General features: G+C 52.7%; 1 protein-coding gene across 4 annotated transcripts; it reads right to left on the bottom strand.

Moving 5' to 3' along the window:
- Positions 1 to 80: 80 nt before the first annotated feature.
- ZDHHC18 (zDHHC palmitoyltransferase 18) lies at positions 81 to 23,744 on the bottom strand. 4 transcript variants are annotated; one of them, XR_012897651.1, is made up of 10 exons: positions 23,457 to 23,744; positions 18,776 to 18,936; positions 14,058 to 14,207; positions 11,794 to 11,931; positions 10,506 to 10,554; positions 9,612 to 9,714; positions 7,576 to 7,685; positions 4,651 to 4,750; positions 1,518 to 1,613; positions 81 to 219 (listed from the first exon to the last, which is right to left on the bottom strand). XR_012897651.1 is itself a non-coding variant. In XM_075909051.1 (9 exons), exons 1-9 carry the CDS (start codon positions 23,681 to 23,683, stop codon positions 1,572 to 1,574), a joined length of 1,080 nt encoding a protein of 359 aa, XP_075765166.1. In that variant the 5' UTR covers positions 23,684 to 23,744; the 3' UTR covers positions 234 to 1,571. The 4 variants fall into 4 exon arrangements, 2 of the variants coding, with proteins under 2 accessions (XP_075765166.1, XP_075765167.1); XM_075909051.1 differs by lacking the exon at positions 81 to 219 and having other exon boundaries at positions 234 to 1,613; XR_012897652.1 differs by lacking the exon at positions 81 to 219 and having other exon boundaries at positions 238 to 1,613; positions 1,863 to 4,750; positions 23,457 to 23,743.
- Between the last annotated feature and the right edge of the window lie 17 nt (positions 23,745 to 23,761).

Below are 23,761 nucleotides of genomic sequence, written 5' to 3'. Positions count from 1 at the left end.
GAAAGGCTTTTCCATGGACACAGCAGCAGTCCCCCCCTCTTGCGATGGGGGGGGGGGAGAAGAGGGAACTGTGGGGTGGGGGCAGAGCCCTGACGTGGGGAGGCACAGGTGGTGGTAATGGCTGTTTCAGGTGTTTTCCATGTTCTCTTGGCTCCCCTGGGGATGCTCCAGGAGGCCAAGGGCAACCGTCCTCCAGAGCTCTTTAGTCCCCTGAACATACTGGATTTCGCCCAGTCCGTGCAGGGAAAGGAAAGGCAAGAGGGGGAGAAAGAGAGAGGGGTTAGTACAAGAAATACCAGAGTGAGTCAGGTAACAGGAGCCAGAGCAAGAGGGGAGCTTCCATGCCAGCCACAGGAAATACCAGAACAGGCTGGGGTCAGAGCAGCGCCAGTCCTGCGTTAGCGGAAGCAGCCGAGTGCTGGTAATGCCCACGCCAGACGAGGGCGGGCCGCTCAGACCCCTCCAAACATGCCAGGTAAGCGAGTTATTCCGGACCAACGCTCTCAGGCAGCATGCGGGAGGGGGCACTCAGCAGGGAGAGGAAGAGGCGGCAGGGGCCAGCATCCCACGGTGATAATGGAGCAGCTCACATGCACCCACCATAGTGTCACTACCCGTTTACTCCAAAGCTGCTAGGCCTGACTCCCTTGCTGCAGACAGCGACCCCGCTGTAAGCAGGCTGCAGGGGTAGCCGACTTCCCGTGTCAAACACCAGCTGTTCTATGGGCTGTGCTGGGAAGAGGGGAATAGACACTGGAGGCTCCATCGTGCTTCCTGGCAGCTGGGCATGATCAGCGCTCCCCTTCTGGCAGACACCATGGGGCGTGGAAGGAGCAAGATGGGCAGTTAGGGAAGCCAGGCTGCTCCCGCTGAATCCCCAGCCCTTGTCGCTGAGTAACAGCGCCGAGGCAACGCTCCGTTCTCCTCAAAGCACTTGGCACTGGACTCGCCTGCGCCTCGGGCGCGCCAAGGAGGCGTTCCAGGTGACGGAGGCACAGAAGGGGGAGGTGGCTTAGTCACAAGGTGCGTCAGGATTACCAATCCGTTCTGGGCACCCAGCCCTGTGGTCACACCTTGCCTACAGCCGCAGGGTTTCTCCGTGGACCCTGGCAGCGGCTAAACACTACCACTGCAATTCCTCCTCTTTCAGTCACCCATCGCAGCTTAAAACCCGACTGCCGTAACCCATCAGCATGGGCATCCCAGGGCCCTCCAGACTCAGCCGGATCCACACTGCTCTCACGCTCTGCTAACAATCGGCACGAAGCAAAAGCAACGCCCGGCAGCTCTCAGCCGAGCGCACCCCGCTCTGCCTGCGCCCAGTCTGCAACGAAAGCTTACGCGAACCCGCTGCAAGGCTGGGGGTAAATGCCCCTACTCCCGCCGGGCCCCCTCAGGGCACCTGGCACACACTCCGCACCCACTGGGGCAGCTAGGGCTCCGTGGACAGAGCAAATCATGCAGTGAGAAGGAGTCGGGCCATGGCCTGGGGAGAGGAGACGAACATGCTCTCTTACCAGCTAGCCCTCAGAAAGCAGGGCTAACATCCAGAGAGGGGGAGTTAGATCCCATCAGGCTGTGCAGGAAATGGCAAAGTCTTGGCAGGCATCCTCCTGGGGAAGACACCAGAGATTATGCTCGGGAGGGATGGTCAGGCTGGGCTGGAGAGGGAGCCCTGCGTTAGGCCATGCTCAGATTCTGGGACGGCACTGGACTGGGCTTGACAGCGAGCGGGGCAGGAGAAGGGGGCTTAACCGAAGGCCTCTGAAGGAAGATGCAGTTTGACCTGTCACATCTCAGCAGCTGCAAGCCTGAGAAACCAGAGGGGCAGGCCATGCTGCGGGGCTGGCAGCTGTGCATACCTTCCCGCCTGCTCCTGCTGGGAGGATCGCAGAGGTCAGGCAAGCCTTGCCGCTGGAAGAAGCCATCTGACCTTCACTGGACGGACAGACACCCATTACTCACCCCACTGCAGAAGCTGAGGGACATGCCTCCGAACCCAGAAAAGGAAACACAAACCCCCAAACAGTTAACTCTTTAAAACAGAACTTTATTACAGCAAGTAACAAGAGAAACAGGTTCGAACAGAAGTGTAAGTCCCCACCCAGGACTCCTGTAGGAGGCAGCTCAGTTTTCCTGCCCTTCCCACTAAAAGCTGCAGCCTCTTCGGGTGCAGCTTTCCTGGCCCTCCCCACAGCATCTGCTAGTCCTACCCCTACACAGGCAACGAAATTCTGCGCCGGGGCCAGGGCGAGCCCGTGCTGTTGTGTTAGGAACGCCGGCTATCTGAACAAGGGGAACGGGAACCGCCATGCCGCATGCTCTAGGGAAGAGGGGCCTTAGGGGGTTATTGTCCAGAAACAGCCATGGCTGTTGTGGCCAGGCACACATGCACCAGCCTTGCGTGCCCATCGGGCAGCCGCACAGCGGCAGAGCGAGCTTGCCTCACCCCCAAGCTTCAGGGGTTACCCCCAGGGCTGACCAACCGTTCTTTGTCTCAGCAGCCAGCAGCAGGGCCACTAACACTGGTGTGGGCGGGAGGCTACTCCACTAATGTCAGGGGCTGGCTCCGGACCAGTCGCCCTGCTGGAAGGGGACAGACCAGCACGGGGAGCCCAGCCCGACATACAATTTAACAAGGCAGCAGCCCCACACCCCCGGCTACGCCAGATCAGCGCACTGACAGCAGCAGCCGCCGCCATGCCCCGTCCCTCCTGAGCACCGAGATCTCTGCACAGAGCCCGAAACGTGAAGCAAGAGGAATACTGACGGGATGGAAGATTTTCAAATCTCCAAAAAGGAATGGTCTGAGCGCGCCACAGATTCTTCTCAGTGAAGGCTTCTCTTAAAGCCCCACCTAAAGCCACAGCAGCATGTAAATGCAGGCCACAGCTCCAGGCCGTGGGCGGTGGAGGGTCGGGGCCCAGCTCCGGCACTGCTCTTTGAACGCTGGGATTTGACACACTACACAAGTGCCAAAAACCAGGGAGGAAGGAAGCACATGGAAAGTGAGAACACCACACTGGATGGGGGGTGGGGGGCGGGGGGCATTTAAACACTGTCCCACGGCTCAGCAGACTGACTCACAGGGGCGGGAGACGCTGCCAGCCCCCTCCACAGCACCCATGTCCTCCTTATGTCGGGCCAGTCTCTGCTAGCTTGCTGTCAGTCACAATGGGCGAGGCAAAACACAGGGCAATACCTTTGCGCCAAGCTGCCCCAAGAGGCACTGACTAGTGAGAAAAGCACAGGTGAGACGGACAAACGGGCTTGGCAGCGGGTGCACACTGCAATGCCGTGTGGCCGAGCCCAGAAGAAACGCTGCACACCTCTAATCTGGTGCCAGGAGTAGGTACCGCGCGATCCAACCCGACATATAAAAAAACATTACTTAGAAAAAACATCTACAAAATTGTGCAAAAATACCCAGCAGCTTTTAATAACCACACTTCAAGTATTGCTCATGTGTCTGTAACTCTCCGCTACACGCTCGCCAGCAAGAGTAACCCCCGGCAGAGCAGCGAACACCTGGGAAGGAACCACACCAGCAGGGATGGCGCATCCCGGAATAGCCACCCTCAGGCAAAAACTCAGAGGAATCATTGCTGGAGAGCCAGCAGGCGAGCCCATTCACTCTCCTACTGGCCAGGAATCCAAACCCGGAGCAGGCTAACACACACCAGCTCCCGAGCCACCCAACGTGGGCGTATGGTGCCTCTCCCCCGCGTCCATCCTGAGGCTGCCATGAACGCGCTTTTCACATGGAGCCCACTCCCCCTCAGCCACCCAGGGCTGGGCGGGCGTCCCACAGGTGACCACTAAAAGGCAACATCTCCCAAGATGCCTGACAGCCAGTGCAGGGAGCTCGCTCGGCCGTGCCCTGGTCTCTGCGGCTGCTTACCGGCTGACATGGCTGCACCCCAAGGAAGGGTTGGACAGCACCTTCCTCTGTGACCCAGCACTGAACACCAACCGGGATGGCACACCCACTTGCCTACCTACGCTCATTGTCCATAGGGCTCTGGACCCTCGCAGCAGTCCCCAGGACCTGGGAAAGAGAATGCCATCCCAGCCAGCCAGCCTCCATTCTACAAAGCACCAGTGCGGCTGGGAAAGTGATGCCCAGGTGGGACCGTGCTTTACACAGACACACAACGCGGCCCCTCGCTCTGCTGGAGCAGAAGCGCTATAGGGAGACCTGGCTTTCAGCCTTCGTCACCCCCCAGCCCCAATCCCCAACGCGGCCCAGGAGGTGGGATGTGTGTCCACCTTCCTGCCCGCAGCGCCCTCTGTGCATCCCTGCGGGGCATGTGGCAGCTCTCTGGAACGGACACTCCAAGCTTGGATGATTTGAGACGTTGGGGTTTCCCAACCAGCCTTTCTTGCTTCCCAGCTGTGGTTGGAGTCCCTCTCCCCAGGGATGGCTGAGGTCCTGCTCAGCGTCAGGCTGTAGCAGGTGGAAGTCCAGGTAAGCCAGCTCACAGTGAAACCAAACATAAATAAACAGAAAGGCAGCGCTGGGCTGAGTCCTTGGCAGCTCTGCCCCACAGGGCTGTCCTGCCTGAGCTCAGGGAGATGAGAACAGGGGACGGTGCTGGCTGGAGCGAGGCACCGGACTACATCACAGCCCTGCTAGGGGACGTCTCCTACCATGCTGGTGTCAGTCTTGGCTCCAAAGGAGGGGATTTCACTCTTGGGACTGGACGGGGTCCCGGCCTCAGGCTGGATAAATCCTCTTCTGTCTATTAAACTAGAAAACAAGAAGGTGGAGAGGGGAGGGATTAACACACCTGACTGTCCCGGTGTCACTTCATTACACTTACACTGGGTTAGTATTTCTGGGGTGCACCCAGCAAGTTCAAATTGGTTCCTTCCAGCAAAAGAAACACTGGCTCAAAGCACTGAAGCATTCAACTGGCTGAGAGCTACGAAACCTGGGTAGGGGTCACACTCCCGACAGCCCAACACAAGAGAGGATTTTAAATCTGTCCGACTGCGCCCTCTTGTGACTAAACCATGGTAGTTTTATTTTTCCAATTCATAGCTGCTAAGGCCTGCTCAACTATCTGAGCTCCGCAGATGGAAGGCGTTAGGCAGGACAGACCCAACAGGGCTTTTGGAAAGTTACAAACCAGATTTCAGTTTTAAAAATATCGTTTCATGAAATGAAAGAGCAAACACCACTACCCCCTGGACTCCGCGACACAGGGAAGAGCGGAGAGTGGAACTCAGTGGTCTATTTTCATTGTCCCTTCAGTGAAACACAAGAAGGAAATCAGCAGACATGAAGCCAAGTCAGAGAGATGTTTGGCATTATTCTTTGATAGGATAACAAGTCTTGTGGATAAGGGAGATGCGGTGTACGTGGTAATACCTAAACTTTAGTAAGACATTGGATAGTCTCACACGATCTTCTTATCAATAAACTAGGCAAATACAACTTAGATAGGGCTACCAGAAGGTGGGTGCATGACTGGCTGAATAACCGTTCTCAGAGAGTAGTTATTAACGGTTCACAGTCATGCTGGAAGGGCATAACAAGTGGGGTTCCACAGGGGTCTGTTTTGGGACTGGTTCAATATCTTCATCAACAATTTAGATATTGGCATAGAGAGTACACTTATTAAGTTTGCAGATGACAAGCTGGGAGGGGTTGCAAGTGCTTTGGAGGATAGGGTCATAATTCAAAATGATCTGGACAAACTGGAGAAATGGTCTGAAGTAAATAGGATGCAGTTTAATAAGGACAAATGCAAAGTGCTCCATTTAGAAAGGAACAATCAGTTTCACATACACAGAATGGGAAGTGACTGTCTAGGAAGGAGTACTGCAGAAATGGATCTAGGTCAGAGTAGACCACAAGCTAAATATGAACCAACAGTGTGACGCTGTTGCAAAAAAAGCAAACATAATTCTGGGCTGCATTAACAGGAGTGTTGTGAGCAAGACACGAGAAGTCATTCTTCCACTCTACTCTGCGCTGATTAGTTCTCAATTAGACTACTGTGTCAAGTTCTGGGCACCACATTTCAAGAAAGATGTGGAGAAATTGGAGAAGGTCCAGAGAAGAACAACAAGAATGATTAAAGGTCTAGAAAACATGACCGACTGAAGGAATTGGGCTTGTTTAGTTTGGAAAGGAAAAGACTGAGAGGAAACATGATAGCACTCTTCAAGTATCTAAAAGGGTGTTACAAGGAGGAGGGAGAAAAATTGTTCTCCTTGGCCTCTGAGGATAGGACAAGAAGCAAGGGGCTTAAACTGCAGCAAGGGAGGAGACGTCCCCTAGCAGGGCTGTGATGTAGTCCGGTGCCTCGCTCCAGCCAGCACCGTCCCCTGTTCTCATCTCCCTGAGCTCAGGCAGGACAGCCCTGTGGGGCAGAGCTGCCAAGGACTCAGCCCAGTGTTGCCTTTCTGTTTATTTATGTTTGGTTTCACTGAGGGCAGTGTTTAATCACTCTGACAGTTGCCCAGGGAGGCTGTGGAATCTCCATCCCTGGAGATATTTAAGAGCAGGTTAAACAGACATCTATCAGGGATGGTCTAGATGGTGCTGGGTCCTGCCATGAGGGCAGGGGACTGGACTTGATGACCTCTCAAGGTCCCTCCCAGTTCTAGTGTGCTAGGATTCTAGGATTATTCCTGCTTTAACGACAGCAGCAGATAACTGGCATGGAAGGGAATTTGTCAGGATCAAAGCGAATAGGAAATGTCTGTGGCCTTTTAAGGACAGAGCCTCCAAATCGCCCGACTCGGGACAGCATTGGCCACTTGCCAGAAGTCTAAGGTTTCTATAACAAGTGATGACTAGGGATGTTAGCTATTTGGTAATGTAATAGTTGTGTAACCACATGAAACCTTAGTTCAATGGTACCTGGAAGCAGGGCTGGCAGCTAGTGCATTCCTGGCCCCCCGCCACCCCACACTGCTCCCTGCACAGACCAGCTGCTTGCTGCCCCACAGCAGCGCGGGATGCAGAGCAGCCTCTGTCCGTGGGGTGTTCAGGCCTACCGCAAACAGAGGCTGCTTTGTGGCAGCCTCCCCTGCCACTCCCCGCTGCTGCCTCTGGAAGAGGTAGCCGTGCAGGAGGAGTCAGGCAGCACCACAGAGGCAGCAAGCCAGCTCTCCCCAGCACCAGCTCCTGCTCTCCACCCCTTGCAGAGGCAGCAAGTGGGGAGGGGGGAAGGAGGGGAAACGTAGGCGTATTGGTTAATCTTGTCAACTACGATGATCAGTTAACTGTGCAGTCGACCACATGTTGACATCCCTGGCTCTTACCATTAGTTGCTGAGCCCTCCTGTAATGGCTCCCTCCCCCTCTTACTAACACAGCAGGGGAAATTCCAGTTGTACTCAGTTTACACCCTAAACCAAAAAGTCTGAAGTTCCCTAAATGAAGCAGAGTTCAATGGATGAAAAGTAACAGTCAGCACCTGCCAATCCCTCTTGGCCTGAGCCTCGGAGTCCCCCAGCACGCCCCTCACCAGAGCCCTGTGCCGCCCCTGGGGGCCAGCGTTAACCTCTCCTCTCTCCACTGCCGCACGTCCGGAGCCCAGTGAGGATCGGAGGCTCTTACCTGGGATGGAATGGCCCACACAACACTGCACAGCAGTTGGTAAGGATGCTCTTATGGCTGTAGGGATTGGCAAACTCCGAGCCTCTCTTATTTGACCATGACCCTTTGATCTGCAATTGAAAGGACATAGGCTGATGAGAAAGTACAGCCGCTCCCTGACTTACGGCCACCTCCACTTATGACCATCCGCACTTATGACCAAAGCGGTCGTAAATGCAGATCCAAGTTACGAACGGCGATCCGCGCTTACAAACAGTGCGGTCGCCATGTAACTCTATGGGATCCGAGTTACAAACAGTTCGAGTTACGGACCAAGTGTTGGTTCGTAACTCGGAGAGCGGCTGTACCAACCTGGTGAGAGGGGATGGATGGTCAGTGCTCTGCCGTGGACAGCAGCCCCTCCCCCCCACTGCTTGAGAAGCCCAGGACTGAAGTGACAGACATGTCCCAAGTGCCCCACAACACGGCCCCCACTTCCCGGAACTCCCACTCCTCTCCATGGCAGTGTAGGGCAAGTATCAGAGACACAAAGCTCCCCCCTCCCACCGCACCAAGCAACCTCTCGCTTGTGTCCTCTCTAGAGCAGCGTGCCCTACAGCTTTCTCCAAGCGTGCCCACTAGAGTGCCACACTTCCCGCATGGTGTGGTAGGCCCCACACTTGGCCTGGTGGTTGGAAACCCGCCCCCCTGCTCCCCGTGTTTCACTTCACTCATTTCTGGTTTGCCAAATTTAGACAGCGAGCTCTTCAGGGCCAGGGCTCATTTCAGCAAAGCACTTGGTGCGCTCCCGGGGCTAAGCCAACAGCAGGGAGGGGAGGGCACAGGCAACCCTGTCAACGTAAAGAAACCTACCAGAGGAGCCTGCACAAGGAAACACCGTTGCCTTGAAATCCTAGCCACGGAAGCTGTAGGCGTCCGATGGCGTTCCAGGTCCTGCTCCCACCCCCGAGCCCTGGTCAGCTTGTGTGGGTTTACACTCCCGCTTCCCTTTTTCACTTCCTCTCCCCATGACAAGGTGGCCACTCAAGCAACAAGGAAACTGCCTACATAGCATGGGCTCAGTCACACGGTGTAATTCCCATGAACCTCAGTGGGAATCTCAGCTGTAAAACCCAGCGGAAACTGCCCCAAAGTGCTGTTACACCCACTGAGTAGAAGAGCAGGGGAACCATTCTCTCTGGGACAGCAACTGTCTCTTGTAACAAGGGGTCTAAATCCTTCAGATAGTGTAACTGTCAAGTCCCTTTAAGCAGCCAGACAAAGCCAGCTATGCTACCCGGGCACTTCTCACCCCCATTACACTAGTATCTGGGCAGGTCACAATCTTTCATGCACATTTATCTTTATAAAACCCCTCTGAACCAACTCCCTTTCAAAGAGGAGGATTCAAGGCAGAGCGAGAAACTACGGGACTTGCCCCATTCACACAGGAAGTTTGTGGCAAGAGAAAGAATTGAACCAAGTAACACCCACCCACCCACTGAGCCTCCTCCCCGTCGACTGGTCAGTTGGTGAGCCAGATACTGGGAAACGTCATGTGTCAACACATGGTAAGCATCCGTGTCTGAACTAACAGGATTTGAAACAGGACTTTGCATCTACCATACTCAAGGCAAGTCCAGTTTACAAATGTGTTAGCGGCTCACGGTCCATCTTAGGGGCAGCGCAAAGGTTCAAGTGCATGAGCTAGCATGTTAGAACATGACCAATTGCCCTAGTCTTCATCCAGCCAACCACCACACGCTGTTCTCACTTTTGCAACCCCCGCGTTCTGCCTGTGTGAGCAGTCATGCTTTGCTGGGCTACTCCAAGTAGAGGGAGAGGGGCAGCCCAAAGGTGCCATCTTTATCTTCTCTGTGATAAAGTACCCCAAACACGTAGGGCCGCTCAGAACGCCTTGGACACTGCTGCAGAGGCAGCAACAGATCTGGGGCGGAGGTCTTCATTGCTTGGAAAGGAATGGGCTTCACGCTCAGAGGTGGGGTTTACGCTTTCCCGGTCCTGTTCTATGGAAGGAGATCGGCGCGGGTACTTACGTCTTCATTTGTCGTCAGGTTGGAGGCGACTAGGTAAGTGTGAAAACCTGAGAGGCCCAAAATAGACCAGACTGAGAAAAAACATATCACCAGCTCCAGCACAGTGGAAAGAGTCAAGGAATATATATATATATATATATATATATACACACACACAGACACACACAGACACACACAGACACACGGCCTCAGCCCAGTAACGGAGCAGTTAGTCACTGGAGACATTCACAGCAACTGTGAGGACTCGGGAGGGCGGGGGGACAAGGCCAGGAACTTAGGGAGGGTCATGAAGGCCTCAGCACGGTTCCCTTGCTTTAGAGAGGCTGACAGACTTCTAGCAAGGAAATAGTCTCTCCTCCTTATCCCTTCCATTAGGGAAAGGGGCCATGCCCTCGCGAGCAAGGAGGAGGCATTCCAGCTGACAAAGCAAGCATGTGACTTCCTTTACACCTCCCAGGCTATTCTTCGAGTTTCCATCAAGGGAGAACTCACTCTGCCTAATGCAGAGACATCCCTCCCCTTTTCGCTGTCCTCTCCCACGCGTCGGAAAGCAAGCTTGCCTCTAACCCTTGTCTGTCATCCCCGAGCACAGGGGTCTGGTCTGGCAACTGGAAAGAGATTGTCTCACCAGCTGGGCTACAGGATCTGTACCTCCGCACGGGAATGCAGAGACATCTGCCCGTCTCTGCCCGTGGGGGAGGAGACCATGTGCATTAGGGCTTCTAAAGCACACGGAGATAATCAGAGAAAAGGGGCTTATTGTATGTTGTAAGCCAGAACCCCTTCCAGAGAGCTACAGCTGTGGTGTTTCTCCTCCTATCCCCTGCAGGGATCCAGCTGCGTCAACGCACAGGGAGGGGAGTGGATGGGAAGAAGCAGGCTCTAAAAGGATATCTCGCTGGTGTTGCCTTCAAAGTGGTGAGGAATCCATTTCCCTGAGAGCCTGCAAAGCAAACAGGACAAGATGCTCTGCTCAAGAAGGCACATTTACATCGCCAGCCAATTTGTCTGGCTTCACGCAGCCCAGAAGGCCACATGGATCTGCCCCCGTCTAGCTCTTTAAAAAACAAAAACAAAAAAAACCCGTGGCTCGCAGCGAGCGCTCGGAGAGGCTCAGGGGCTGAAAGCCCAAGCTGTCTTCTACCAGAGCCATTCCTAAGCATAAAGGCAGTGTGCCCAGACACCACCAGCCCGCTGCAGCCCTGACACAGGCTGTACCCTACTTGCTACTGGCAGGCGGTAACCCTCTCGCCAAAGCTCTCAGAGTTAGAATGTAAGAACATCAGAATGGCCAGACTGGGTCAGACCAATGGTCCATCTAGCCCAGTGTCCTGTCTGCTCACAGTGGCCAATGCCAGATGTCCAATAGGGAGGGCACAACAGGTAATCATCACTGATCCCTCTCCTGTCAGACAGAGGCTAGGGACACCATTCCTACCCATCCTGGCAAATAGCCATTGATGGACCTAACCTCCATGAATCTATCTAGCTCTTTTTTGAACCCTGTTAAAGTTCTAGCCTTCACCACATCCTCTGGCAAGGAGTTCCACAGGTTGACGGTGTGCTGCATGAAAAAAAACTTCCTTTTGTTTGTTTTAAACTTGCTGCCTATTAATTTCACTTGGTGACCCCTAGTTCTTATATTGTGGGTATAACTTCTCCTTATTCACTTTTTCCACCCCAGTCATGATTTGACAGATCTCTATCATATCCTCCCTTAGTCTCCTCTAAGCTGAAAAGTCCAAGTCTTTTTAATCTCTCTTTATATGGGACCCGTTCCAAAGCATTTTTGTTACCCTTTTCTGAACCTTTTGCAATGCCAATATATATTTTTTTAGATGAGGCGACCACATCTGTACACAGTATTCACGATGCGGTCGTACCATGGTTTTATATAGAGGCAATAAGATATTCTTGGTCTTAATCTCTATCCCTTTTTCAATGATTCTCAACCTTCTATTTGCTTTCTGACTGCCGCTGCACGCGGAGTTACAGTTCCCTCCTGCAGCTCTCAAGCTGCTTCATTCAGACGACTGAGCAGTGCAAAGCCCTGAATCTCCTGATCTGTCCCCGAGTCATATGCAAACTTAGAAGCTGCTTCCCCACGTGCTAACCCAGGTGCCCAAGTTCGCCCAGCCAGGAGGGTGAGGCAGGGGTTCCTCCTACCGCCTGCAGTACTTACGCAGCGTGAGATGGGTGATGACACAAGCGAAGATGAAGGCCGTCAGGAAGGAGAGGGAGAGGATGAAGGCGTAGAAGTAGCGATAGTTGCGCTTCCCCACACAGTTGCCCACCCACGGGCAGTGGTGATCAAACCGCTCTGAAACCAGGCAGCAAGGAAAGGGCATTAGAACGTCTTGCTCCCCACCCCCCACCCCTGGGGTGAATGCTGCAGAGCCGCAGGGACCCCTGGGACTGCAAGCCAGCCCTTCGTCCCACCCTGCCAGCCTAAGATTTCAGTCCAGAAACTGACCAATAGGACAGCCTCACTAAACGTAGACTGTACTTCGCAATCGGTACATGTGCCCTTCTTTACCTTTCAAAGGACACCAGCCTTAAAATCACTTTCACCCAAATACTGTCCTCACTACCTGTGGCTGCTCGCAGGGTTCCCTCTAAACCGCACAGCTTCACAGGTGATTGATCAGCCCCGCCCAGTCAGAGTGGAGCTGACTGACTGGGCAGGCCTGATTAGTCACCTGTGAAGCTGTGCTGCCCCCGCAGCTTAAAGGGAAGACTAGTTGATCCTAATACCAACAATTACTAAAACTGAAAGGCATTACAAAGAGGCTGTGTCTAGACTGGCCAGTTTTTCCGGAAAATCAGCCGCTTTTCCAGAAAAACTTGCCAGCTGTCTACACTGGCCGCGTGAATTTCTGCAAAAGCACTGACTTCCTACTGTAAGAAATCAGTGTTTCTTGCGGAAATACTATGCTGCTCCCGTTCAGGCAAAATTCCTTTTGCGCAAAAGTTTTGCGCAAAAGGGCCAGTGTAGACAGCTCAGATTTGTTTTCCGCAAAAAAGCCCCGATCGCAAAAATGGCGATCGGGGCTTTTTTGCGGAAAAGCGCATCTAGATTAGCACGGACGCTTTTCCGCAAAAGCACTTTTTGCGGAAAAGCGTCCTTGCCAATCTAGACGCTCTTTTCCGAAAATGCTTTTAACAGAAAATGTTTCCGTTAAAAGCATTTCTGGAAAATCATGCCAGTCTAGACGTAGCCAGAGGGAATGCATGTCTCTTCCTTCACTCTGTACATGTGACAGAACTGTGGGGACTCATTGCCCCTGCATTGATCAGTTTTCCCTCCCCATGTGGATAGAAAAAGCATTTTAAAGTTAGGAAAATTTGATTTTAAAGCCACAAAAGCAACCCAGGGCAGATGCCCTATACCTGAAAATACTTCTGACTCACTAGATTTCAAGTGGGCAGACAACAAGAGTAGCACTACAGGCAAAACTTTAACCACCAGGGAAATGCAGCCACCTCGGAGGTAGAACATATCAACTCTTTCACGGCTCATGGTAACTTTACCAAAGAGTTTAACGCAGGACGTGAAGAGTAACCTACCCAGTTAAAACCACAGGGCTGTAGAATGAAATTACCCAAATGCTGAAATGTTGCCAACATGGATTAACACTCCTACTCTTGGGAAAACACACACAAGTACCAAGCCATCTTTTGTAACCACAAGCTGACAAGCCCTGCCACTGAGGTCTCACCCACAAAACTGCAACTCTAGCAGAACAGCACTGCTTAATCTTACACCGAGGCTTTGGTCCAAAAGGCAGCTTGCTAGCTATGAAAAGCTGAAGCATCCCGGAGGTTAAGTACAGCTCAGGCCTGACAAAACTGGGTGAGGCTGCACCCCATGCTACCGAGCGACTCCCACAGCTGTCATGCCTCATCCTTGAAAGCTGCTCAGTAGCTCCTCAAACTCCCTGTCTGAGCCATCCTCTTTAGACAGGTGACCGTGATCTTTTGTGGCACTTCTGAGGTCAGTGATCTCATCAGTCCCAGGCTGTTCAGCATCCACAACTGCTAATGCCATATGTGGACTGGGAGGGAAGGCTGTACTCAGAGAGCCTGACAATTAATGAAGTAACAAGAGGACGCCGAGTGGACCTACCATTCACCTACAATCCTGCACATCTGTCTGCCCGACTGACAGCCTCTTAAACGGCTCTTCCAGAGACACTGGCCTAAGTGTGAACCTTACTGCCCTGCTGCATGCCAGTCCCTCTCACACCTGCAAGTTTGGATCTCCTCGACCCTTTTGTTCACTCCGTCATTTAGCCTCCAGCTCCCCCTCCCATCTAGCACACGGGGCAGAAGGGCCAAGACAGAAGGGCCCTGTATGGTGAGGCGGAAAGGTTTTCCTTAAGAACTCAAACTGGGACCACATTTATCTATGGAGATGTCACCTGCGCCCGAGCCCCTGGGACTTACCTACACAGTTGTCGCAGACACTGCAGTGAGAGGTCCTGGGGGGCCGGAACATTTTGCAGGTGTAACAGTACTTCAGTTTTACCACATATTTGTTTATAACCACTTCCATGGTTCGGGCGGGCGGGCGGTAGGTGGACGTGCCCATGCTATCTGTGGAGTGAGAGTGAAGCAGGGAGTCCGGCTCACATAGGCCCAGCCACAGAGGCCGTGCTCCTCTTGGGTGACAGAGCTCGGAGTGGTAGGATCGTGCTGAAAGCCGGAGATGCAGCGTGACCTAGAGCCATTTGCAAACTTTTTTCCCTCATGATTCAGTTGGAGGAAATCATTGATGCCACGACCCAATACGATGTGACTGGAGCATGGGCTCCGGGGTGGGGCTGAGAGTGAGAGTTTGGGGTATGGGAAGGGGCTCTGGCTCGCGGAGGATCAGGGCTGGGGCAGGAGGGGCTTACCTGGAGTGGCTCCCAGGCAGCGGTGCAGCAGGGGTGTGCTAAGGCAACTTCCTGCCTCTCCTGGCACCGCAGAACATGCTACGCCCCAGAAGCAGCCAGTTCCTAGTCATTGGGAGTGCGGAGCTAGTGCTCGGGGTAGGGCAGTGCGAGGAGCCCCCCACCCCCCACTTAGGACCAAAGCCTGTTGTTGGCTGCTTCTGGGGCACAGCGCAGTCTGTGGTGCAGGACGGGCAGGGAGCTGCCTTAGCCCTCCACTGCTCACCTGAAACCCCCGTGCAGCAAAGAGACCCAGGGCCTGACATTCCCCCACCTAGTCCTGGGTCACGACCCGTCATTTGAAAACCACTGGCTTAGGGGACTGAGCTCAAGATGGGGAGCCAGGACTTCCAGGGCTTTAATCTTAGCTCTGGCCATTGCTCAGAGTGTTAACCTAATCTGTGTCCCACAGGGATGACACTGATCCGCCTCGCAGGGCTACCGAAAGGGATGGAAAGGCTTGGAAAATTGGAGGCACCATGTACACAGTCAGCACGAGAACAGCCACTCACACTAACTCGTCTCTAGAGCACAGAGGAAGGAAGCCAAGCTCCTCTCCAACAGCTCTCAACCAAAGGAAGTAACAAGATGTTAACACATACGATGTGCTTTCAACTGGTCTGTGCACCCGCAGCACAGCTACAGGTAAGGAGCAGTAGCCTTTGGGAGCACAGTCATGGGAGACCCTGCCCTGGCTCCCCATCCCCTAAAGCTGGCAGGAGCTCAGCTCACGCCATTGATCTGGACTAGGTTGGCCTGAAACCAGGGGCTGGGCTGAGTCAGCCAGCTGGCCAGGTGGGGGACAGGGGAGAGAGAGACATGGGCTGCTCGGGGCTCCAGCAGCTAGGGGAATCTTGGGGCTCAGGAGCATGGGGCCTCGAGGAGGAATGTATTCCCTCTGACAAGGCCACATCTTGAAGACTTATTTGTGCATGTAGCCAGAGGGTGCTGAGCTGGGTGGACACAGTGGTGGGAAGGACAGCTCTAAACATTCATGCATGTCACTTTTCTAAAAAAATAAGCCCTTTGATATCACAACACAGAGGGCACCTCATGCTTTTATGAAGGCTTCAAAAACTTGGTTTGACAGACTCAGGCATGTTAATGCAGCCCATTCATTTTCTCTTACAAGCAATGGCTGACAGGGCAGGTAGCCCCTGCGGTGGGCTGTAGGGATTTTGAAACAAAGTGAACCAACAGCTAGCTAGTTTAAAGACCTCCCACAACATGGTTATCTGGGTTTAGACAGACCTTTTTTTCCCCTATAATGATTTCCAATAGTGACACACTCCAGAAGCCTCTTAGTAGTTTTGCTAGAGCATTTGTTCTAGAAGCAGGCCATGTTGTCCGAACACACAAACTTACTGTCACATAGCCATCAAAACAGACAAACACCTCTTACAAGAGCTGTGATGAGCTATGAATCCAAGAGTCCTACAAGGCCAGTGGCTAGTAGCCCCCAGAAATACTAATTCCCTAATTAACAATCTGGGGGATAAATGCCAAGTGTAAACACAAGCTCTCTCCACAGATTTTAAGTCCCTTCCAATCGAGAGGAAGATTCTGCTGGGTGCAGCTAGAACGACTGTTTCAAATTCATTACTAAATTGCATTAGGACTACACGATGGGCTCCCTGACCCATCTATGTTAGCTCTTCGTTTGGCAACACAATAAGAAGGCATCACGTCACTTGGCCTGGGAGCTCAGTATCTAGTCTGCAAATCTGTTTCTGGAATAAGCCACCTATTCCTGAGTTCATAAAAAAGGGCCAGACAAATGGGGAATCAGAGAGTGGGTAGGTAACAAGAGCAGCTGGGTGAGAGAGTGATGAGTAGAGTTTGTTAGCACTGGACTTAGAAAGGACGTGCTTCAGTGATACTAAGGCTGAGATTATTAAATAAACCTAAAGAATTAAGTACCAAATTCCCACTGAAAATCAACAGAAAGTGGACACACTCTCTCAGGGTATGTCTACACTCGCTCCCTAGTTCAAGCTAGGGGTGCAAATGTAGCCGACCGAAATTGCTAATGAAGCGCGGGATTTAAATATCCTGCGCTTCATTAGCATAATCTCGCCCACACGTTATTCAAAAATGAGGAGTAACGTTAGTTTGAACCAAGGGGTTTGATTCAAACTAACGCGTCCCAGAGCACACTTCCTGGTTCGAATCAGGTGTTGAGTGGAATAATGCGTGGGTGAGATTATGCTAATGAAGCATGGGATATTTAAATCCCACACTTCATTAGCAATTTCGGTCGGCTACATTTGCATTCCTAGCTCGAACTAGGGAGCCAGTGTAGACATACCCTCAGGTTGCTTTGAAAACCACAGCCTACAGATATGTACAAGTACACGGATTTTATTTACCAGCACTATGTAAACAGGAACAGTCTGTATAGAACAGCTCCCCTCTGCTCAAGCGTCCGCAGTCACAACTGGGCCTACCCAGCACTATTTTACAAGTGCATTCTAATTAACTGAATGAGACACCCAGCCTTTGGGAACTAGCAGAGAAGCGGGGTCTAAATGCCTTTTTAGGCAAAATAATCTGGTGTCAGTCCCCATTGTCTGCATCTTAACAGGAGCAGAGATTTCTTGTGGTTTAATCAGTCTGCTCCGAAATACACAAAAGCTGTCAAGTGTCTCAGCAAGATGCTTTGCACTTGGGTAACACATGGGGATGTTCTCTGCACTAACACACTCACCCCATTTTCTTCACATGATAGGCTTTTCCAATAGGCCCACATGAGAGTTTTTCCCCTGCCCCCAAAGATGTCAGACACAAAAGCCAGTGGAACTGGTCTCAGAGGCTCTGGATGTGGCCTGCAGCATTGTCCAGAACTTGGTTTCAGTACCCAGTTCTAGTCATCAAAAACAAATGTAACTATCACAGTCAAAAACAAAACAAGGGCTTGGTTTCTTTCTGCTCCTGTCCAGATTTTCTATCAGAACATAAGCAGTGCTTGAAGAGCTTACTCAACACATGCTAAGATTAGGCCTACCAGCCAAGGTGAAAACATCTGTGCTATCATATATCCTGCCATTTAAAGGAATAAGCACAAATTCTTAGCACTTACACAGAATGCTTTGTGTTCAAACAGCTTCACAAATGGTATCTAATTAATCCTCACTGAAACCCTGAGAAGAAGGGAGGTTGGTATCATACCCATTTTACAGATGGAGAAAGTGAAAGTGAAGCAGCAGTGAATTGATTTCCTCAAAGGCACAGAAAGCAAGTTTCCTAACCAGGACTAGAACTCAGGATTTTGCCAGTCCCAGCCCTGTACTTCAACAACTGTTATCTGAACTAGAACCCCTCTCTCTTCACCTGCTCTCTCTACACCACAGTCTAGGATGTGAGTAATAGCACAGTATGTAAGAGCATAGTATGCAGTCCCTCTAAACTGAAGGTTTCCCATAATGCTAAACCAAGGTGTCTCTCTCAATTAATCTTTGTGCTGGGCCACTTCCTTGTAGCTGTGCACATTGAAATCTGCTACAAACTCTCCGCATGGGAAATGGGGATGTGCATGGTAACTGGTGAGGGCTGCTCCAGCCCAGAACAGTCCCACCCTCCCCCATTTAAGTGGTTAACCAGTTGGACATAATGTTTAACCAATTAAATGGGATTTTACATCCATAATTAGGAAGCAAGTAGCGAGCTGAACTCCAGGGCAGGAAGAGGATACAGAGCGGACTACAGTGTTTGGGACAGATGTAATCTGGCAAATTGGTACAGGTGACCAAAAGCATTTGGGAATCGCAGTTTTAAATAGAATAATTTTTTTTCTAATTCTACATCTCTGAAAAGACAACAACAGCAGCAAAAAAGGACACAGAGGTGGGTGTGTCAGCCATTTCTGTAACTTTTTTTCTTTTTCTTTCTGGCACCTGAGAGTGTGAGCTGTAGCTCACGAAAGCTTATACTCTAATAAACGTGCTGGGCTTTAAAGTGCCACTGAACTCCTTGTTTTTGCTGAAACAGACTAACACTGCTACCTCTCTAAAACTGTACATCTCTGAAGATATTCAGTTTTGGGGCTCAGCCTGAAAGCACCAGACAGGTCAGACTCTACTCCAAACACCATTTGCCTCATCTCCCACAAAAACCTTCCCCGTCTATCGCTAAGGTGCCAAGACCCAAGAGAGGGACCTCCATCTTAAAGAATTAGCTTTGTCTAAAACATGCACACACAAATTACAGTAAATGCACAAGATAAAGGCTCACCGATCCGTTTCTCCAGGTCAGCAGCCTCACTGGGGGTGGCTCTGGGCAGGATACCCGGGTCTCTAAAGCTCGTCTGCAGCAGACAGCTGATGACAAAGAAGAACAGGACACCCCCGATGATGGGAATGGCCAGGGTCAGGTGACTGGCAAGGAAGGGACAGCTGTAAATAGAGAAACAAACTTTTTACCTTCCCTACATTCACTCACAAGCTCCTCTATCGGCTGCTCTTCTGACGACTGCGTATTTGAATAGGTGTAGCATCAAGGAGCTCTGGACAACGCAACAAATTTTAGAATGAAGATGGGACCAAAGTTCCAGAGTGAGAGTGTCCATATGAAAAACATCGCAAACTCTGAATTACTTGTTAGACTGTAACCGCCGCCATACAACCACCACTCTTTCTAGTTCTGTACATCGCCTGGCTCCTATATGTACCCTACTGATGCCTGCAGACTCGGGGGGGGGGGGGGGGCACAGAACAGTTCTAGGGTGCTTTTTAATAGAAGGAACCCCCAATACTTTACAAACCATATACTCACAGCACCGCTGACATACAGCCACCTCTGGAATGGAAGGCAACAGGGTTAGGGTGTGAGGTAGGGATGTTAAATACTTGTTAATTGAATAGTCAATTAACCTCGTGAATTCTTATCGGTTAGTTGACTATTCTATTGCTCCCAGACAGCTGTCCTGGGGGGAGGTGTCTGAGCTCCCAGACCCGGCACAAGCCACCAGAACGGAGCTGGGCAGCCTGCCCACCTGGCTCCTAACACACTTTAAATGCAGAGCCACAACAGGGATAGGTCCAGGACCCAGTGCAAGCTGGGGATGAGTTGGGCTGCTGGCCAGCCTGCTAAAAAAAATTTACTGGCGGGGGAGGAGGGAGAGAATGCATGTAGGCAATAGCATTAACCTATAAGTTTTTGCTTGTCCATTAATCGACTACACCATTACATTCCTAGTGTGAGGTAGGGGGTAAAACCCAGCTCTTATGTATCCCCATTATACTCTGGAGATCTCAACAATCAGAGAGATGTCGGGAAGTCAAGTCACTGTCTGAGAAAGTGACATCCGTCAGGTGCCAGGGCTGAAGGAGTTAACATGGGAGCCTTTTAAGCACCTTTCTATACAGATAATGGGTCAAATTCAGCACTATCGTGATTCCATTTGGCTCAGCGGGTGAAGCTGAAGGGAAAACTGGCCCTGATTCAATTCAGATTTGCTATGCACAGATGACATGTGTCCTTGGTGCTGCACCAGGTGTTTGAAAAGGGATAATTTCTGTACCAGACGCTGCAATAACAGGAGACAGTGCACGTCTGAACAGATGACGTGTTTCCAGGCATGCAGGTGGATTGCTGCTGCTGAACAGGGAGACACCATTAGCGACCGACCACACATCCTGGAGACTAAAGGCCCAAGTTTGTCCCCATGTGAGGACAATGAGAGTGCAGGTTCATCAACAGCAAGTCTGTTAAAGACTTCCAAAGCATGCAGCTGTTCTCATCACCCAGTGCTGGAATCCCAGTTCCACTCCTCACTCTGCAAAGGGATGTTATTATTAGAAGCCTTATCATCACTCAGACTCCAACCCCAACACATAAGCTGTCCAACTTTTGGTGTCCATGGACAAGAATCAGCCTCACTATACTATGAGACAGTTCAAAGGGATTAAGAGAACTTTTGTTTCAACTTCCCAGCTCAACTGTCCAGAACAAGACAAGCACCAGAACAAAACACCACTAGCCTAGGACCTATTCCACAAGTGCAGCACTGTGCTTTCTCCTTCAGGGACAAACCGAACAGCCTCTGAAGTAGGGTGGATTGATTTATATAGCTTTAATTTAGATCTCTAATTTTAATCATGATTTAAACCAGCAAGCAGAAAACCTTGGTTTAAATGAGCATCAATCATTTAAATTATACTTTAAAAATATTTTCCTACAGGATGGTTAAGTCTCATTGATTAGCAACCTTTAAAACATGTTGATTTACAACTAAATATAACCTTTATGCCAAATTTGTTGCTTCTATTTACTAACCAGGAGAACACACTCAGTACAGCTACCAACTAAATAAATGCCCAAATAAATGTGTAACTTACATGTAATCACAGTCATGTAATCAGAGTCTTAATTTTTATTCTATTGCACACCATTTTGTAATAGGAACACTTAAGAGCCAGGTTTTACCCCATTTATTATTTGCTAAGTGGTGGCTACTTTTTTCTAAACATATTATTTGCATCTATTTCTGTCTGAACAGAAATTCAATTTAAAACAAACAAAACCAGCATTTAATTTTTGTATGAAATAAAACTACCTTAAATGTGAAGGATACATAACAAAAAAGTATCCAAACACATTTTGCATCCAAAATTCATTTATTAAACAAAGGAAATATCCATAGTAAATTTAACTGATCATTTCTAGTCATCATGTTCTTCAAAATGTTAGAATGCTCTCATAACCAGTTTTTTACTGAGAGAAGAGGAAAACAAGTTTTTCTGCTTTGTCAACTCTCGGTTTTACAACAGTGAATGAACTAATCATTGAACTGAACTAGCTGAATAAACCAAAGTGATAAAAACATTCTCTCTCTTCACCTGCAGAAGAAGCTACTGCTGATGTAAACATGGTTCCGGATGCTTACACAGCAACTTACACTAATGAACTGGTAGAATTTCTTTAAAAGTTGGCAGGAGACATATTCTATTTAATTTTTAAATTTAACTCATAAGTTATTTAAATAGGTTATGATAAATTTAGGCCATAACAATTTTTAATTTAATTTTAAAGGTATATTATTTAAAACAAAGCCTATTTAAATGGGATCACAATTCCAATTGTAATAAAGCTCTCCTGCCCCAGACAGGAAGGGACGCAGGGACACGGGCACTGGGAACACCCGAGTTCCCCTTCCTCAGACAAAGGGAATAAGTGGGATGAAAGGGTCCTCTCCCCAGAAACTGGAAAGATGGGGAAACAATGAGAGGGCTAGTGCACAGACAAAGGCTAATGGGGGAAATGGAGCTGTAGAAGTGTGTTCGGGATCCTAGTACCCAGGCAGAGTTATTAGAGGAGGAGAGGGGGAGAACTCCTGATGTAGATAGAGCTTGCCCTGCTCAGGCAGGGTGCAATGGGGGGGGGGGGGGGGGGGACACCACCCTGGTAGGGGGTGGTTTGCAGGCAGGAGAGCCAGGGTCCCTGGGTGGGGGAGTGATGGAGTGGCTGGGGCACAGGTGGGGCCAAGATCAGGGGGAGGGAGAATCACCTGGGTCACCTGCAGGGGTCAGGTTGTCAGGACACAGCACAAGGGGGCTGGGTTCCGGGGGGGGGGGGGGTGTTCAAGGCTCCGAGAGTGGGGGGGGGGGATTGTTTAGAGGGCCAGACGGGGGAGGGGGAGGAGACCGGATCCCAACAGGGTTGCAGTGGGCCAGGGGGTGGGGTGCGGGTTACGGGGTAGCGGCAAAGCCGGGGGGGGGGAGGAGAAGAGCAGGGGGAGGGTCACGGGGCAATGGGCCGGGGCACACAGGCGAGGGGGGGGGGAAGTATTCGGGCGGTGGGCCCACAGGTGGAGGGGCTTTCGGGGGGGGGTACTTGGGCGGGGAGCTCACAGGTGGGGGAGGCTGTCGAAGGGGTACTCGGGCGGGGGGCCCACAGGTGGGGGGGGCTGTCGAAGGGGTACTCAGGCGGGGGGCCCACAGGTGGGGGGGCCTGTCGAAGGGGTACTCGGGCGGGGGGCCCACAGGTGGGGGGGGCTGTCGAGGGGGTACTCGGGCGGGGGGCCCACAGGTGGGGGGGGCTGTCGAGGGGGTACTCGGGCGGGGGGCCCACAGGTGGGGGGGGCTGTCGGGGGGGTACTCGGGAGGGGGGCCCACAGGTGGGTGGGCTGTCGGGGGGGTACTCGGGAGGGGGGCCCACAGGTGGGGGGGGCTGTCGGGGGGGTACTCGGGAGGGGGGCCCACAGGTGGGGGGGGCTGTCGGGGGGGTACTCGGGCGGGGGGGCCCACAGGTGGGGGGGCTGTCGAGGGGGTACTCGGGAGGGGGGCCCACAGGTGGGTGGGCTGTCGGGGGGGTACTCGGGAGGGGGGCCCACAGGTGGGGGGGGCTGTCGGGGGGGTACTCGGGAGGGGGGCCCACAGGTGGGGGGGCTGTCGGGGGGGTACTCGGGCGGGGGGGCCCACAGGTGGGGGGGCTGTCGAGGGGGTACTCGGGCGGGGGGGCCCACAGGTGGGGGGGCTGTCGAGGGGGTACTCGGGAGGGGGGCCCACAGGTGGGGGGGCTGTCGAGGGGGTACTCGGGAGGGGGGCCCACAGGTGGGGGGGCTGTCGAGGGGGTACTCGGGAGGGGGGCCCACAGGTGGGGGGGCTGTCGAGGGGGTACTCGGGAGGGGGGCCCACAGGTGGGGGGGCTGTCGAGGGGGTACTCGGGAGGGGGGCCCACAGGTGGGGGGGCTGTCGAGGGGGTACTCGGGAGGGGGGCCCACAGGTGGGGGGGGCTGTCGGGGGGGTACTCGGGCGGGGGGGCCCACAGGTGGGGGGGCTGTCGGGGGGGTACTCGGGCGGGGGGGCCCACAGGTGGGGGGGCTGTCGGGGGGGTACTCGGGCGGGGGGCCCACCGGTGGGGGGGCTGTCGGGGGGGTACTCGGGCGGGGGGGCCGCGGGGGGGCCGCACTCACTCGAAGGCGAAGAAGAGGCCGCTGGTGGCCAGGATGAGCCCCAGCGTGAGGGCGAACACGCCGCTGTGCCGGGCCAGCATGAGGCGGCCGCCGCAGCAGAAGCGGTTGCGGCCCGGGAACGCCTCCCACTTGCGGCGCGGGGCGCGGGCCGGCGGCTCCGGGGCGCGCGGGCCCGGGGGCGCGGCGGGGGCGCCCGGGGGGATCTGCCGGTACTGGCGTTCCTTCATGGCGCCGCGCGCCCCGCCCGCCCGCCGCGGGGACGTGTCGCGGGCCGCGTCCGCCCCGCCCCCGCCGGCCCCGCCCCC

Source organism: Pelodiscus sinensis, chromosome 25 (assembly GCF_049634645.1).
Source record: "Pelodiscus sinensis isolate JC-2024 chromosome 25, ASM4963464v1, whole genome shotgun sequence".
In the NCBI taxonomy this organism is placed as follows: Eukaryota; Metazoa; Chordata; order Testudines; family Trionychidae; genus Pelodiscus; species Pelodiscus sinensis.
Note: the sequence above shows the minus strand (reverse complement) of the source record. Positions and strands in the feature narration are given on the sequence as shown.